The 13,432-nt window shown below is 46.4% G+C and overlaps 1 protein-coding gene across 1 annotated transcript in view; it reads left to right on the top strand.

Moving 5' to 3' along the window:
* The first annotated feature begins 619 nt into the window (after positions 1-619).
* Positions 620-13,432, top strand: part of LOC119382274 (basic proline-rich protein-like) — a 134,738-nt gene continuing 121,925 nt past the window's right edge. The window contains exons 1-3 of the mRNA XM_037649980.1: positions 620-629; positions 3,887-3,970; positions 5,657-5,740. Coding sequence (XP_037505908.1) covers positions 620-629; positions 3,887-3,970; positions 5,657-5,740 — 178 coding nt within the window. The remainder of the gene's footprint in view (positions 630-3,886; positions 3,971-5,656; positions 5,741-13,432) is intronic.

Raw genomic sequence — 13,432 nt, 5'->3', positions numbered from 1 at the left:
ATCTGACGAGGGAGTTAAGCCGGACAACGGTTCCTGGTGCGGGACAGGGCGGCGGGTGACGAGGCGTTGACGGCGGAGCTCGTCATAGCTTTGACACAGCTCAGTAACTTGGGCGACAGTACCCGGGCTTTTGGAAATCAGCATCTGGAATGCATCCTCGTCGATTCCCTTCAAGATATGCTTGATTCTGTCCGCCTCGGCCACGGTGGTATCGACGCGTCTGCACAGGTCGATTACATCCTCAATATAACTGGTGAAGTACTCGCCAGGTTGTTGAGATCTCGATTGTAGGCGCTGTTCCGCGCGAAGCTTTCGGACAGCAGGACGGCCGAAGACTTCGCTGAACTTAGTCTTGAAAGTTGGCCAAGTCGGAACGTCGGTTTGGTGGTTCCGAAGCCACAAGTGAGCAATGCCGGTTAGGTAAATGCTGACGGTGGCCAGCTTCATGGTGTCGTCCCATTTGTTAAGGACATTCACGAGTTCATAGGTAGATAGCCAGTTGTCGACGTCGTGGTCATCAGTGCTGCTGAACATTGGAGGGTCCCGTTGACGGACCGCGCCGGAGCGTGCGGTGGCCTGGGGAGCAGGAAGCGGCGGGCTTGTGTCGGATTCGGTGGTCATGGCGGCAGGTCGAGTCCGGCTGCGCAACTCCAGGATGTCTAGGAGACCTAGCAACCTCCACCAATTATAATAAAGAGGTGAGACACGGCGTCGACAAGAGAAACTCTAATATCAGACGGTTATAACAGTAGGCCTAGCCAGCGCGAACAGCAACAACGTTCAGCACAAGCACTTTCTGCTTAGCGCTGACGATCCGACTATCTAGCTCTTCAGGGTGCACTTCTTCTTCATCACACCTGGATTGAAGACTACCTAACAGAACGTTCGCAGTTTGATTCAGTAGTTGGAACAATTCTAGCACTCTTCATGCAACATCAGGCGTGCCACAAGGAAGTGTTCTGGGGACTTTTAACGACGAAGCTGTTTAGAAAATCGTTCCTTGTCCGGCGAACCCTAAAAAAATTCGGCAGATCCCACGTACCGTGGGAGTCTATGTTATGCGAAGCATGCGGTGGGTAGGTGACTGTGGCGTAACTTTTTTTACTGAGCGGTACGTTGCAAAATGACGCTAAGATTTGTATAAATTTTATACGCACACATATGTATGTTGGAAAGCCGCATACGTGTTATATATCCAGTTGTTTACGGCTGGGTAACGCTGCCAATGCCAACGTGGTTATTACCAACACCAGAAGCGGTAAGCTGATATGTAGTGCTTATACGTGTCCCGAGAACGCACGCACGTTTCAAAAAAATATCAAGATAAACGGGTATGTGCCACAGAAATAGGGTAAATCGCACTACTCACCACTGGTCAACTAAAGATGAAGATGGCCACAGTTAGCCTAACAAACGGCTGCGATGCGACGGCGGCGAGCCGAAACCGCCGAGTTCGTACAACGAGAGAATACTAGGGAACGGGAAACGCGACGGCGCAGCGAGAAGGCCCCAAAGCGTTTGAAGGCTAACGACGACGTGCCCGTAGGTCTATGAGAGATGCAAAGACTTGATGTCTCTTCCAGATTTTGTCTCTGCAGGTTTGGACATTTTTGTCTTGTCCATGACTGTCTGTGGTTTAAGACGAACCTCTCCTCGCTGACAATCAACGTAGAAACAATCTAGCATCACCTAGCTAAAGCCTAGCAACGACCTAGAAGCAGCCTCTAAAAAATAACCAGCATCACATAGCTAAGGCCTATTAACAACCTAGAAGTAACCAGATTAACTTTCATCACCTTTCAGTTTCACTGTTTCAAGCCTTGCGCGGCTTAGTGCACGCTTCGCCAATTTTGTTTTTACTTTATGTAAATGACATTGTTAACACAGTACTACTATAAACTCAAATCAAACTGTTCGCGGATGATTGTGCGCATTTTCGTGAAGTTTCTTGTAGTAATGGTCAACAGAACCTGAATTTGAGTCTTAACATAATAAACTGGTCCAATGACAATGGTATAGCACTCAAGGTACGATAAACTGCTTATTTCTGTGTGACTCGTTCAAAAGCAGCTCTTCATTTTACTCATAACCTCAGCTTATCATCACGTAACCAACTAACAATATCTTGCCCGAACAACTAATGACCTGTCTTGTAACCTACACATAGACAACGTATTTGTCGCAGCCTTCCGTAACTTCGTTTTTAATACATAGGCTCAGAAATTCTCCTTCCAACATTAAAGAACTTAGTTACTTTACGTATATAAGACCGAAACTAGAATACTGTTGCGTTGTATAGGTCCCCTTTACTAAAACTAACAAAAAACATGAAGCAATTCAATTAAAGGCTCTTAGATATGCTTATTCTATGTTTGAAATTACATACAGACCGACTGAACTTATGACTCCTGATAATACTGAAAAAGTTGAGTTGCGACGATGCAGGAACCGCCTGAACTTTCTGTATCTTCTTGTTCATCATAGGTTAGCTCTTGACCCGCGTGCATATATAACTGCTCTGTCCACTAGGCATACACGTCATCATCAAGCCCAGTATTTAACACCGCATTTTGCTAAAACTAATGCGTTTCAGTTTTTCGTTTTTCCGCGTAATGTATTATAGCGGAACCGCCTAAGTGATCTTAACCAATTTTCTGTAACTCCCAGCTTCAATATGTATGTTAATTTTTGTTCTCTTTGCATTTTACGTAATATTTCGCCGCGTTAGCCGTGATGCGTACTGTTAATCGGTGTTCTTTTTTTAATTTCTCTCTATAATTTTCCATGTTATCTGTTTTGTTAGTTCTTATATCCTGCCTGTTGTACATATTCTGGTTGGACCGTTTCTTTGTTCTTTTGTGTTGAATAAATTAAAAATAAAATAAACGCAAAGTGTTACGCTACATTTAAAACAGTGCATTTACATCCCGTATACCTTCCTTGGATTCATTATCCGCTGGTTTTATTTACGGGTCTGTGAAACAAAGAAACAAGTCTTCGAAAACTCCCTTCCTTCTGACAGCATTGTGAAGTAATACTTTGATTTTAATACGAAGCCGAAACTTCAAACGTGGGATTGTGTCCCCACAAGAAGCGACCACTGTACTGGTGTTCCGAACAATCGTTACGGATTTCATCTTCAATGTTACATCTAATACAGAAACCGCTTCAAAAATTTCTAGTTTATCCTTGCCTATATTCGTTTAAATTGAAGTTCGTAATATTTTGCCTGTTGGCGCCTACAGAAGTTTTGTCGTGTTCAGGTTTATTGGTAAAAACTTTTCGTCAACCCATGTTTTCAATTGCCATAGTGGTTTGTTCCTTGCAGCACTAGCTCAGGCCCTAATGTGGCAGAAGTAAAGACTGAGAAGTCATCTACATCGGGAAAAAAAATTTGCCTGTTCTACATTTCTTCGCATATTGTTCTCATAAATCATGAACAAAAGTTCCGCAAGGATCCACCTCAGGAACACTCGGGCTCAGACAACCTGAAGATTGGGATTTTAGCTTTTTGACGCTAGACATTGCGCACGATGTGACAAGTGAGATTTAAAGATCTCTGAGGCAATACCGCGGACAGCATAAGTCTGCAGCTTTGCGGGAGAAGTAGGACCACCACCTGGGTCACCTTTACACGGATCTTCACAGCACGGAATTGATCGCTCCGGTGAAAAGGATGAGATGGTGCAGCTTTATAGAGGCTACATGTTGAATAACAAGTACAGGCGAAGAAGACCAGTGCGCATAATTTGACTTCACCGGGAACTAGGCGTTTCAAAACAAGCATTGTTCACCGCTACGCAGAAGGTTTGCCCTATTTCCATTAGCAACCTTGTGTTTAACAATGATTGTGACAAGGTATCTCGCATAAATACTTCTTATGCAGGGGTTCCCCCACCAGCAGCACCACCCCGACAAGCACCTCCACCTGGCCCACTGCCACCTGTCATGGGGGGCCCTAGAGCACCGGGTGAGTTTTTCACCGCTTAAAAAGACTACACTGTTACTTAGAAGAACACGCAAAGTTACAAACACGGGTGAAAAGGTCTTACGATATATCGTAGGAGAAAGCATCAGCGTGGGTTTATTCTATGCATATTCTAGTAATGTTTCCATTAACATTGTCTTGTGCATAAATTATTCTGTGCGCTCCAGATAAACCTCTTTGGGAAGCCGCACTACCGCACTCATTCTTCCTTTCGAGGCAGCACCAGTATTCGTAGGATTTCATTGTATGATTGAGGAAGGATTATGAAAATTTACGCAGATATCACGCATTGTGGGAATCGGCTTCATGCAAAGCCGTCAGCGAGTAACTGCTGCAGGTCCTTGTTTTTGAACCAACAGTTACGAGCGGGATTTAGGAATTTCTGTAAGGGGAGTGGTTGTGTGACTTAGCAGACACGTCCACTAGACTACGACGTGAAACAACGTAACGTCAGCATTCACGATAGCGCACAGATGGAAGTTATATCGAAACGAAGTTTGGTGAACGGTGCAGTGTTGTGTATATCACACGTAGCGTTCCTTAGCGTAATGCTCCCGCGTCGAGCAACGTTTCAATATTGCTTGCTGAGCCATAAGTGTACATCCGTAATGTTTAGTACCTTGTTATAGAATTGGCTAGCCAACACTGAAGCCATTATTTACGTGACCCCAACATCTTGCCTGCATAGGATCTTTTTCCGGAGCTCTTTCAAGACCAAGCGTGGCCCTGTGGTAGAATACTAGACTGCCATAGGGTATGGTCGGGTTCCATTCATCGTCGCATCTTGGTTTTTATTCTTTTCATTCGTGTGGATTTTTCTCGTTCCGACAAGGCCCCCGATGCCGTGTTTTCTGCGGCACGGTCTCCGTAACGTTCTCGTGTTAAAATACTAGTGACTGTACTGCCCATTCCTAGGTAGATTATAAACTGAATCACCTGCGGAGCATTCCTGCATAGCAGCACCCGTGGTATACGGGCATGTGCCACACGTGAATGAGGGAAACGGTTTCATGACGTACGTGATAGGCCACTCACGTTATTCATGTCGTCGCCTGAGAGTGATGCTTGTCGTACCCTCATGCCTTGCTATGCCAATTTGGTATGTACCAATTTGGGATGTGGCTACTAGAGCACCCAATTGCAGCGGCTACATGGATAGATGCATTGATGCATAAAAATGTTTAAAGGAGCATTGGTTGGTTAACTATCGATTTGGATATAAATAACAGACAAATTGGAAAGATACAATAAGAAAACGTCGTACACCACGAGTGGGATTACCGCGTCCGTTAGCTGTCGCTCTCAATGATCATCCTAGAATGAGTGGCCCAAATGAACAGATGGTGAATATCCGCTTTTAAGTATTCCGTATGCTATGAAGATCCTAAGTGAGCTTGGACGCGTCAGAGGGTGACAGAAAAGGCTTTGTTTTTTTTCTACGCAGCTTCTTCTGTTAAAACTTTCGCAGTATTAGGCTCAACAATAATGTTAGAGGGGGGAAAATGTGATTTTGAAGCCCGTATGGGGGCCATTGTTTTCTTCGACTCGCAGCAATTGATTTTTTAGCTTCCCTGTTGTGAAATAATGGAGATAATTGAAGATAAAAAAGTAAAACACTCATAAACAAATAATAAATAGGCACACGTGACATAAAAACTGTTCATGCAGGGGGTCCAGCAATAGCAGGACCACCGCGTCTAGAACTTCCCCCTGGCATTCAGCCACCTCAAATTGGTGGACCCGGACCACCAGGTGAGGATGCGTTCGTTTAAGCAGATTGCGAAGAAGTATGTTCGTCTTGATTGCGGATAACTCTCCGGATACGAGCCTCTGGGAAGGCGATCAGGGACGTTGCCAATTTTTCGAAACAACAAAGCTTTAATACAAACTAAAGGACTACAATATAAAGGACTAAGTGGAGAAAGGGAAATACGTAATGAAAATTTTGCCGGACGAGTCATGCATACGAGACACACAATCAGGCTATTGAACTGTGCACAACAGATCTGCGGCGATGGGCGACGGTTCGGCGCAAATACCACCATTGGGTCTCACCTGTTATCACAAGATATTGTCCCCATGTGGACATTGGGGACGCAGTAGCAGTGGCCTGTGATGACTGCTTCGGCTTTGCGTACCCAGACTGCAGCCTTTGGTGCAGTTCGCGATTCACAGTAGTTCCTTCGCCCGGCGATGCGTTAAAAGGAGGTCCCTGCCGGCCGAGTTCTGCTGCGAAGGGTTGAGACCCGAAAGGACGTGTGCAGCGCCTCGTACGGTGAACGACCTTTGCTTTGCCTCGTGTCCATGAACTCCGCCTTTTGGACTGCATCGCCTTTATTTCACACTTTTTTCGACACTGTTTATCGCGCGGACGTCATCCGGACGTCGACAAAAAGAAAGACGGAGAAGAAAGGCCTAATGATAAAGAAAGAGATAAAGACAAAGAATGAAATCAAGAGAGAAAGAAGTGGAGAGATAAAAAGAGGTAGAAAGATTAGGCAAGCGAGGGATAGAGAGAGAACGAAACGCGTGAAAAATGAAAGAAAGAAAGGAATGAACAGAAGAAATAGATAAAAAATAGAGAGATTGCAGAAAAAAGGAACTCATTTTCAACGCAACGGCGAGGGAATGTATGCGATAGCAACAATTTGTAATGTTATACGAAGTACAGCTCAGAGCTAACTCATTTATATCCGGTCTCGCGTAACTCTACAAAACGGTTGTGTAAGATATCAAGGCCGCTTCAGTGAGAGAAGCGGTTGTGAGCCAGTCGCTTTGCGTTGAGAGCGCAGCAAGTAGAAGGATATAAGAGCCGTCCGCTAATGACTGCGGTGAGAGTACGCGCGCCAGCGATCGCGACCACGTCCTTACGCCTATTTCATATGCGAGCGACCGAGCGGTCGAGCCCGCGGCGATCGAGGGGCACCAGAACGCGCGGACGCGGCTTTGTTTCAAATACACCGCTTTTGCGCGGCGTGCGCCTCTGCGATGCGCAGTGATTGCTGTGGAAAACGCCCGTAACCCGCGGGTTTCCTTTCTCCGAGTTCGCTTGTTTTGGTGCGCTTACGCTGCTCGATTGGGGGCTCGTTTTAAATACATATTATAGGATGCACAAAAAAAACACGCTACTAGTTTCGTTTCCTGTGTTGAAGCCGTCGTCTACAGCATCCCTTTGTCGTGCGGAAAATGTTACGTGGGACAGACGGGGCGCTGTTTGAATGACCGGCTAAGAGAGCATCGAACAGCGGTTTCATCGCTTGCCGCGGGGGGCCACTTGGCCGATCATTGTAAGCGTTGTGGGTGCGCCCCAGCATTTGGTGCAACTCGGGTGTTGGGAAGGGGTCATGACCAGATACGACGTGAGATTTGTGAGGCCATGTATATAAACAGGGAGGCGGATAGGTGTGTAAGTGTGCCCTCAATTGTCCTAACGAAAAAGGAGATTGGCTTCTTGGAAGGGCGCATGCGCGACGCGTAGCTTGGCACGTGCAGCTTGATGCGAAGGCAGAATGGTGACGTTTCCATCAGATTAGATGTTGTTTTACACTTTACATGTCACGTGTCCAGAGTAAAATTTTCAGTTGAAGTCTAGCGGTCGTCCTGTGTGCTTCTTTCTCTGTCCTTGTTTTTTGTTCCGCTATAATATGTATTTAAGTCAAGACCAACTAGCCCAAATTTCAGCTTTAACTGGGGGCTCGTTATTCGGGGCTCGATAGGTTGCTCAGTAGGGGGCTTCATTTTCACGCGCCTGAACTTTCAGTATTGTACTCTGATGTGAACTGCACTCTTCAAGTGTATCAGGGTGCAATTAAGCTGCTTCAGTAGTCACGTTTATTTGTATTCCAGCTTTCTTTTCTCCGTGCAACTCTTGCTGTGCGCCTATACACTTGGCCATGGAAAAGGAAAAGCAAGAGTTGCCTTTTGTGCTTTACAAGCTTTCACAGAGGTTCCGGTGGTTTTCGCTCTCGATTGTCGCAAGGCGTTGGTGCGCCGTCTGGGCCGGACCCGGGTGCAAGCGGCCCTGTCGAGGATATGAGGGGTTTGGCAAGGTGCTAGTGTCTCTTTTCGCCTATAGCCGTTTCAGTAAAGAGGCGACGGCACTGTTGTCATTCGGGCACGTGACCATTTAAAAGCAGAAGAGGGCAAGCTATTCGAACGTGCTCGGTTATTATAGTAAACGAGTAGAAACAGCAACATGTGCTGCGAACTACAAGTGGGGAGTACCGTAGTCTGGACCAATGTTGGTGCCACGATTCGAGAAAAAATGCAAACGAACAAAATAACATGTGCAAATGACTTGTATGCTTTGATGGAAGGGCCGTCGAGAAAGAGAGCAAAAAGCGAACGGGACATCTACACCGCCATTGGAGAGAAAGTAGCTCGTGGGAACGGATGTCTGAAAGAATAAGAGCTTAAAATTCTCGAGCACACAAAGGGGAAGAAAGAAGTGACGCTACTAAAAACGCGCTGGGTATGACGAAAATAAACGGTTGTTAGTAGCACCAGCGCTTCGTCTGTTCTTCTTTTTGTGCTCCTCAATTTTTAGCGCTTATTCTCTCGGTGTTCATGAATAACCGCCTTGCCCAATAGTCTCTTCTGCTTCAGAGGATGTCGTCTGCTACGAAAGCGAGTTGCTCCCGGCGCGCGGGCCCGCTCCTCGACTCCACGCCTGCAGTCACGTGCTCCTCACGTCACTGCTGCTCCATTGATTGACCTTGGGCAGGCGCTCTGCCACGAGCGAATTGTTGCAACTGTGACGATGTTCATCGCAGCAATGTCCGGACGCTCTAAAAATTTGTATTGGGCTACCGCGACGGCAGCCGCTCCGCTTTTCGAGCAAAATCAGTGTCATATGAAACACGCTTTGCAGTCAAAGTTCACTGTATATTAACGTGGGAATTAGCGCACTTAGACAAGGCACTACAAGGAAGGAAGAAAGACAGGACGACCGCTGCGTTCCTTCTCGTGCCTTGTCTAAGTGCGCTGCTTCCCACGTAAACGTGAACTATCCCAACTTACCCAACTTTAAACTTTACTGAGCGATGTTCACTGTTGCTCCTCGAGCGACACCCCCTCTCTCTCCCCCTCCATCTTCGCTTGAGGCTGTTAATGGACGGGCGGGGCGTATCCTCTCTGCTTCAGGAGCATTCGACGGCAGGCCTTAGATACGGGGGGATGTGATCGAATGCGACATACAGAAATGGGCCAGCTCTCTTTATCCATGCTTCAGCCGCGTTCGTCGCCCCCACAAGTGCGATTTTACCCGCGGGTAGAGCACACAATGCACGGGGGTATGTTATCGATTTGAACTATTGATGGAGCATGACGGCGACTCCAACAGGCAAAAACCAGTCGACCGCGTCCATATGATTGCTATCGCAATAAAAAAACTGCAAAGAGAGGAAGAACGAAAGAAATGAATTGGAGATAAACAAAGAGGGTCAGCTCCGCTATTTACTTCGCGCTTGTCACCGCTACTGCGAAGCTACCTTAATTTTTTTGGTTATTTGTATTCGCACTTTGAAAACTTTTCAGCGCGAACGGGACGGAGCACAAAGAAGAGGACACAAGACGAGCGCTGTCTAACAACTAAAGCTTATTGAAAGAAAAATTCAAACCCCTGACAACCAACAACGCATGCGCAAAAGTTACGTGTAGTCAAAGAACTCATTGTGCTTACGTATAGTTCACAATCTAAAAGGCAAACGGACGCTCAGATATCCTATCATCTCCCACATCTCCGTCCCGTTCGCGCTGAAAAGATTTCAAAATGCATCAGTTCCAACTCGCCCACCTCTCTACCTTACTATAGCTTTTATTCGCATTGTGTCGTTCACCAATAATGTGTGCAGTGTGAATATTTGCCTTTTCGAAGCCACCCACGCGCGCCCATTGCTGAAATCGAGTTCGCAACGTTGCTTTCCTAAACTGCGGGAGCGTGATCGAAGCAATCATAACACAACAGTCACATGAAACCTCTCATGCAGGTAGTCAATCAATCAATGAATGAATGAATGAATCAATCAATCAATCAATCAATCAAACAAACAAACAATCAATCGCTTTTATTTAACTGCTGCTTGAAAACAGGAGAGAGCAGTTAAAGATGGAGTAAAGCCTGAGGAGGCTCTAGCCCATTCATAGAGTTCAACGCAGAGAACTTCACAGTATATCGACACGCGACTCTTAAAACAATGTAATGGAGCGGAGGACACTTGTTGTTATCACGGAAACGACACGCTTGGAAACAAACTAATGCTTGGAACGAAATGTTCAGTTGCTCCCAGAATACTCCCGCAATGCCGGACACGCAGCCCCTCGCCGGCGGAGCGCGCTGACGAATGAAGAATTGGGGGACCATTAAACTTCACCTTTAAAAGTTGAACGCTTTAGTTAAATCCGCACGCACGCACACACGCACACAAACACTCAAAACATACCTATAAGAAAGGCAAAGGTTTCCGGCCTCTCCCCGAGCACTTTTACAACAACAGTGTGTTGTGCGTCCAAAGTACAGTGCCGTCCACTCTTAGGGTGAACACGGCTCAGCGTGGCCGCGCCCTGCGGAGCGCCAGTGCATCCAGCCAACGCCGGTGCTGGCACGCCCGTGATCGCTTCCCTGTAGTACAGCAAGAGGAGCACGTTCCCAAGCGTCTGCGCCGTTTCGTTTCGATGCGCAGAGCGCGGCCATGCTGATCCGTGTTCACCCTAAGAGTGGACGACACTGTACAAGCGAGGCTTCTGTGCTGGTGCACTTGATCCCGCGCAGCTCTGTTCCCTCAGCGTTCGTACGCGTTGAGTTGACTAACTGCACACACAATGTTCTTACAATTTCAGTCACTGCAGTCAAAGTTCTTGCGAGGACACAGAATCCATCACAAGCGTATAATGAGCCCATCGTATGAGGGAACGTGCACGCACGTGGTATTTTTTCGAAGCATCTATGAACCTTCTACGTGAAGACATCTGAAATTATGAAGACAACTATGTTCTTCATGCATAACCCACAGTGAAACCATGGATAATACAGCGTCAACACACAGACGAGCAGCTATTCCGTACATGCGAGGTGTAAGCGCAGCCCTAGCTCGTGTGTTTACAAAAGGTGGTGTGAAGACCGCCCACATCCCAGTAAGCAATCTTAGGGTGACTTGCCTAATGTGAAAGATCGTCTCCCTCGGCAACATTTCTCAAGTGTCGTCTATAAGATTCTCTGTACTGACTGCGAGTGGGTATACGTTGTCGAAAGCTGAAATTTCTGCAGTCGTATGAAGCAGCACGAGAATGAGGTCGCCTAGGGCTGAATATTGACGAATGCACTCGCAAAGACTGCCGAGAAGAGGGACCATGAGTTCAGATTTGACAACAGCGCATTATGCAAAGGAGAGGAATTTGTCAACGAAATTCAATCTCGAGTCACTAATTCGTATAAGTAACACAATGCATAATAGATCATCCGGCACTCTAAACCACTTGTACTCCCGGACTCTGCGTCATGTGCTCAACGCTACATGAAAACCTGTTGCTCAGCCGTCATTCGATTGGGAACAAGGGATCCGCACGGATTGCGAAACGTCATTTTTGTTGTTTTGACATTGGTCACTGACCTGCACTCTAAGCCAAAAGTGGAAAAAATGAGAGTAACTGCGGGTTTCAGTCCTAAAGACCAACTGTTACTCCCCAAAAAGACCAACTCGAACAAGATGGCTGACATGTCTCAAGTGGGGGGAGTAACCGTTTAGGGTTACGTTGGAAGGGAGCAACAGAAGGACGACCGGCAACATTTGCTCTCGGCGCGCAACTGTTGCTCTCCTGCAGGACGCACCCTGTATCGGTCGATGCATGGGCCACATTTTCTTGCGGGCTGGCGTAAGGAAACTACTTTTTGTAATCTGAACAGAGAGATACGCACGGTAATAGGGACATTTAGCTTGTACGTATACTTTTTAACGTTACCGGGTTACCGGAACACATGTTTTGGAAAAGTTTTAGCTCCCCGTACGCAAACGTTTACGTAAGTACGTAAACTGATACCTTTACGTTTGATTAAACCATGGAATGGTGATGATAACTGCACTTCAATTATATTTAGTTAGATAAGATTGTATCACCGCTGCGGCAAAATCACGAGGAGTTTTTAGCGTGTACAGTATCCCGGTATACGCAAAGGGGTGTAAATACAGAGTTATCCGACGACGATGTCGCCATCTTGTGACGCCTCGTGCAACCATAGTATGGGCACGTTTGTTTTCGTCTAGTGTTTTTGAGAAAAAAAAATGATTGAAAAGATAACTCATTCGTAATTATGCCGCGGCAAGGCATTTACACCAGAAATAGAACGCACGATGTTCCTGCAATAACAATTTTTTGCTTGCCTGGTTCATCTTGTTCGCGCTAGATGGCGTCACCTATTCAGCCTGTCGGGGAGTATTTATGTCAAGGATTCTCACGGTTTTACGGCTTCGGTATTCTATTTCTAGCTCACTCTAGTGACTTTAGCCGCTGCAACAAGGTGATCGCAATTGGCGCTCGCACTTTGGCTTATTTTTACTCGGCGGCTGGAGCCGCGGTAAAGCGGGTATCGCGAATAGCCGCGAATGAAGGTGTATTTGCGAGATAGGGCCGTAAATGTAAAGTCAATCCGGCGAGTAGTTCACGTTCTGTAAAGGCCCGCGCATGCACAGATTCCTTCCGGCAACTCGTAACACGGTACCGTAAAGCTAAAAGCCCCTAATGCAAGCTAAACGTTCCTAATAAAAGGCATGGTTGCACTAGAACGCCAGCACCTGAAGCTGCTGTCGTCGCAAGTTAAATGGTGTGTTTGCGTATAACACTTGGCATAAATATATAGCCTAAGAATGTGGCAATAAACTGCGAAGCTTCGCGAGACTCCGTATATATTTCACGACAAAGAAGCGGTTGAGAGAAGTACACAGTTGATAGATTTTACATTTGCAGTTTTTTGCTGAACGGCAGTTTCCAGTACAAATCAGCAAAAGCCCCGACTGCAGGGTTGCAGCAGAGATCACGCAACGAACACTTTTATCGCGATGCGCAGAAAGACTGACAGCGAGCTAACACGGCTGCCGCCCCCCCTAATAGTCATATCTACCTTGTCACTGGCTGATTTTGGCGGGAGGGCAGCTGTAACAATCGGGTCCGGTAGTTTGACTTTGCGTTTAATCTCTGAGCAAATGGACGTTATCAGCTCGGGCTGTGTTGTCTTTTCAAAGGGGAGGTGACTTCCGCAAAAAAAATATTAATATTGATATTAATAATAATAATGACAATAAAGAAGAAAACACACCTCACAAAAGAAAAAAAAAGAAATGACTGGCCCTTTAGTTAGCGCAAAAGGGAGCTCTGGCAAAGCCTGTGTTTTCGCGAGACTCATTACCGTTATGTTTTCAGATGTTTACACTGTTACTTTCGATTCTCTTTCGA

The sequence above is a fragment of the Rhipicephalus sanguineus genome, chromosome 2, assembly GCF_013339695.2.
Source record: "Rhipicephalus sanguineus isolate Rsan-2018 chromosome 2, BIME_Rsan_1.4, whole genome shotgun sequence".
Lineage (NCBI taxonomy): Eukaryota > Metazoa > Arthropoda > Arachnida > Ixodida > Ixodidae > Rhipicephalus > Rhipicephalus sanguineus.
This window is presented reverse-complemented; position numbering and strand designations above follow the sequence as displayed.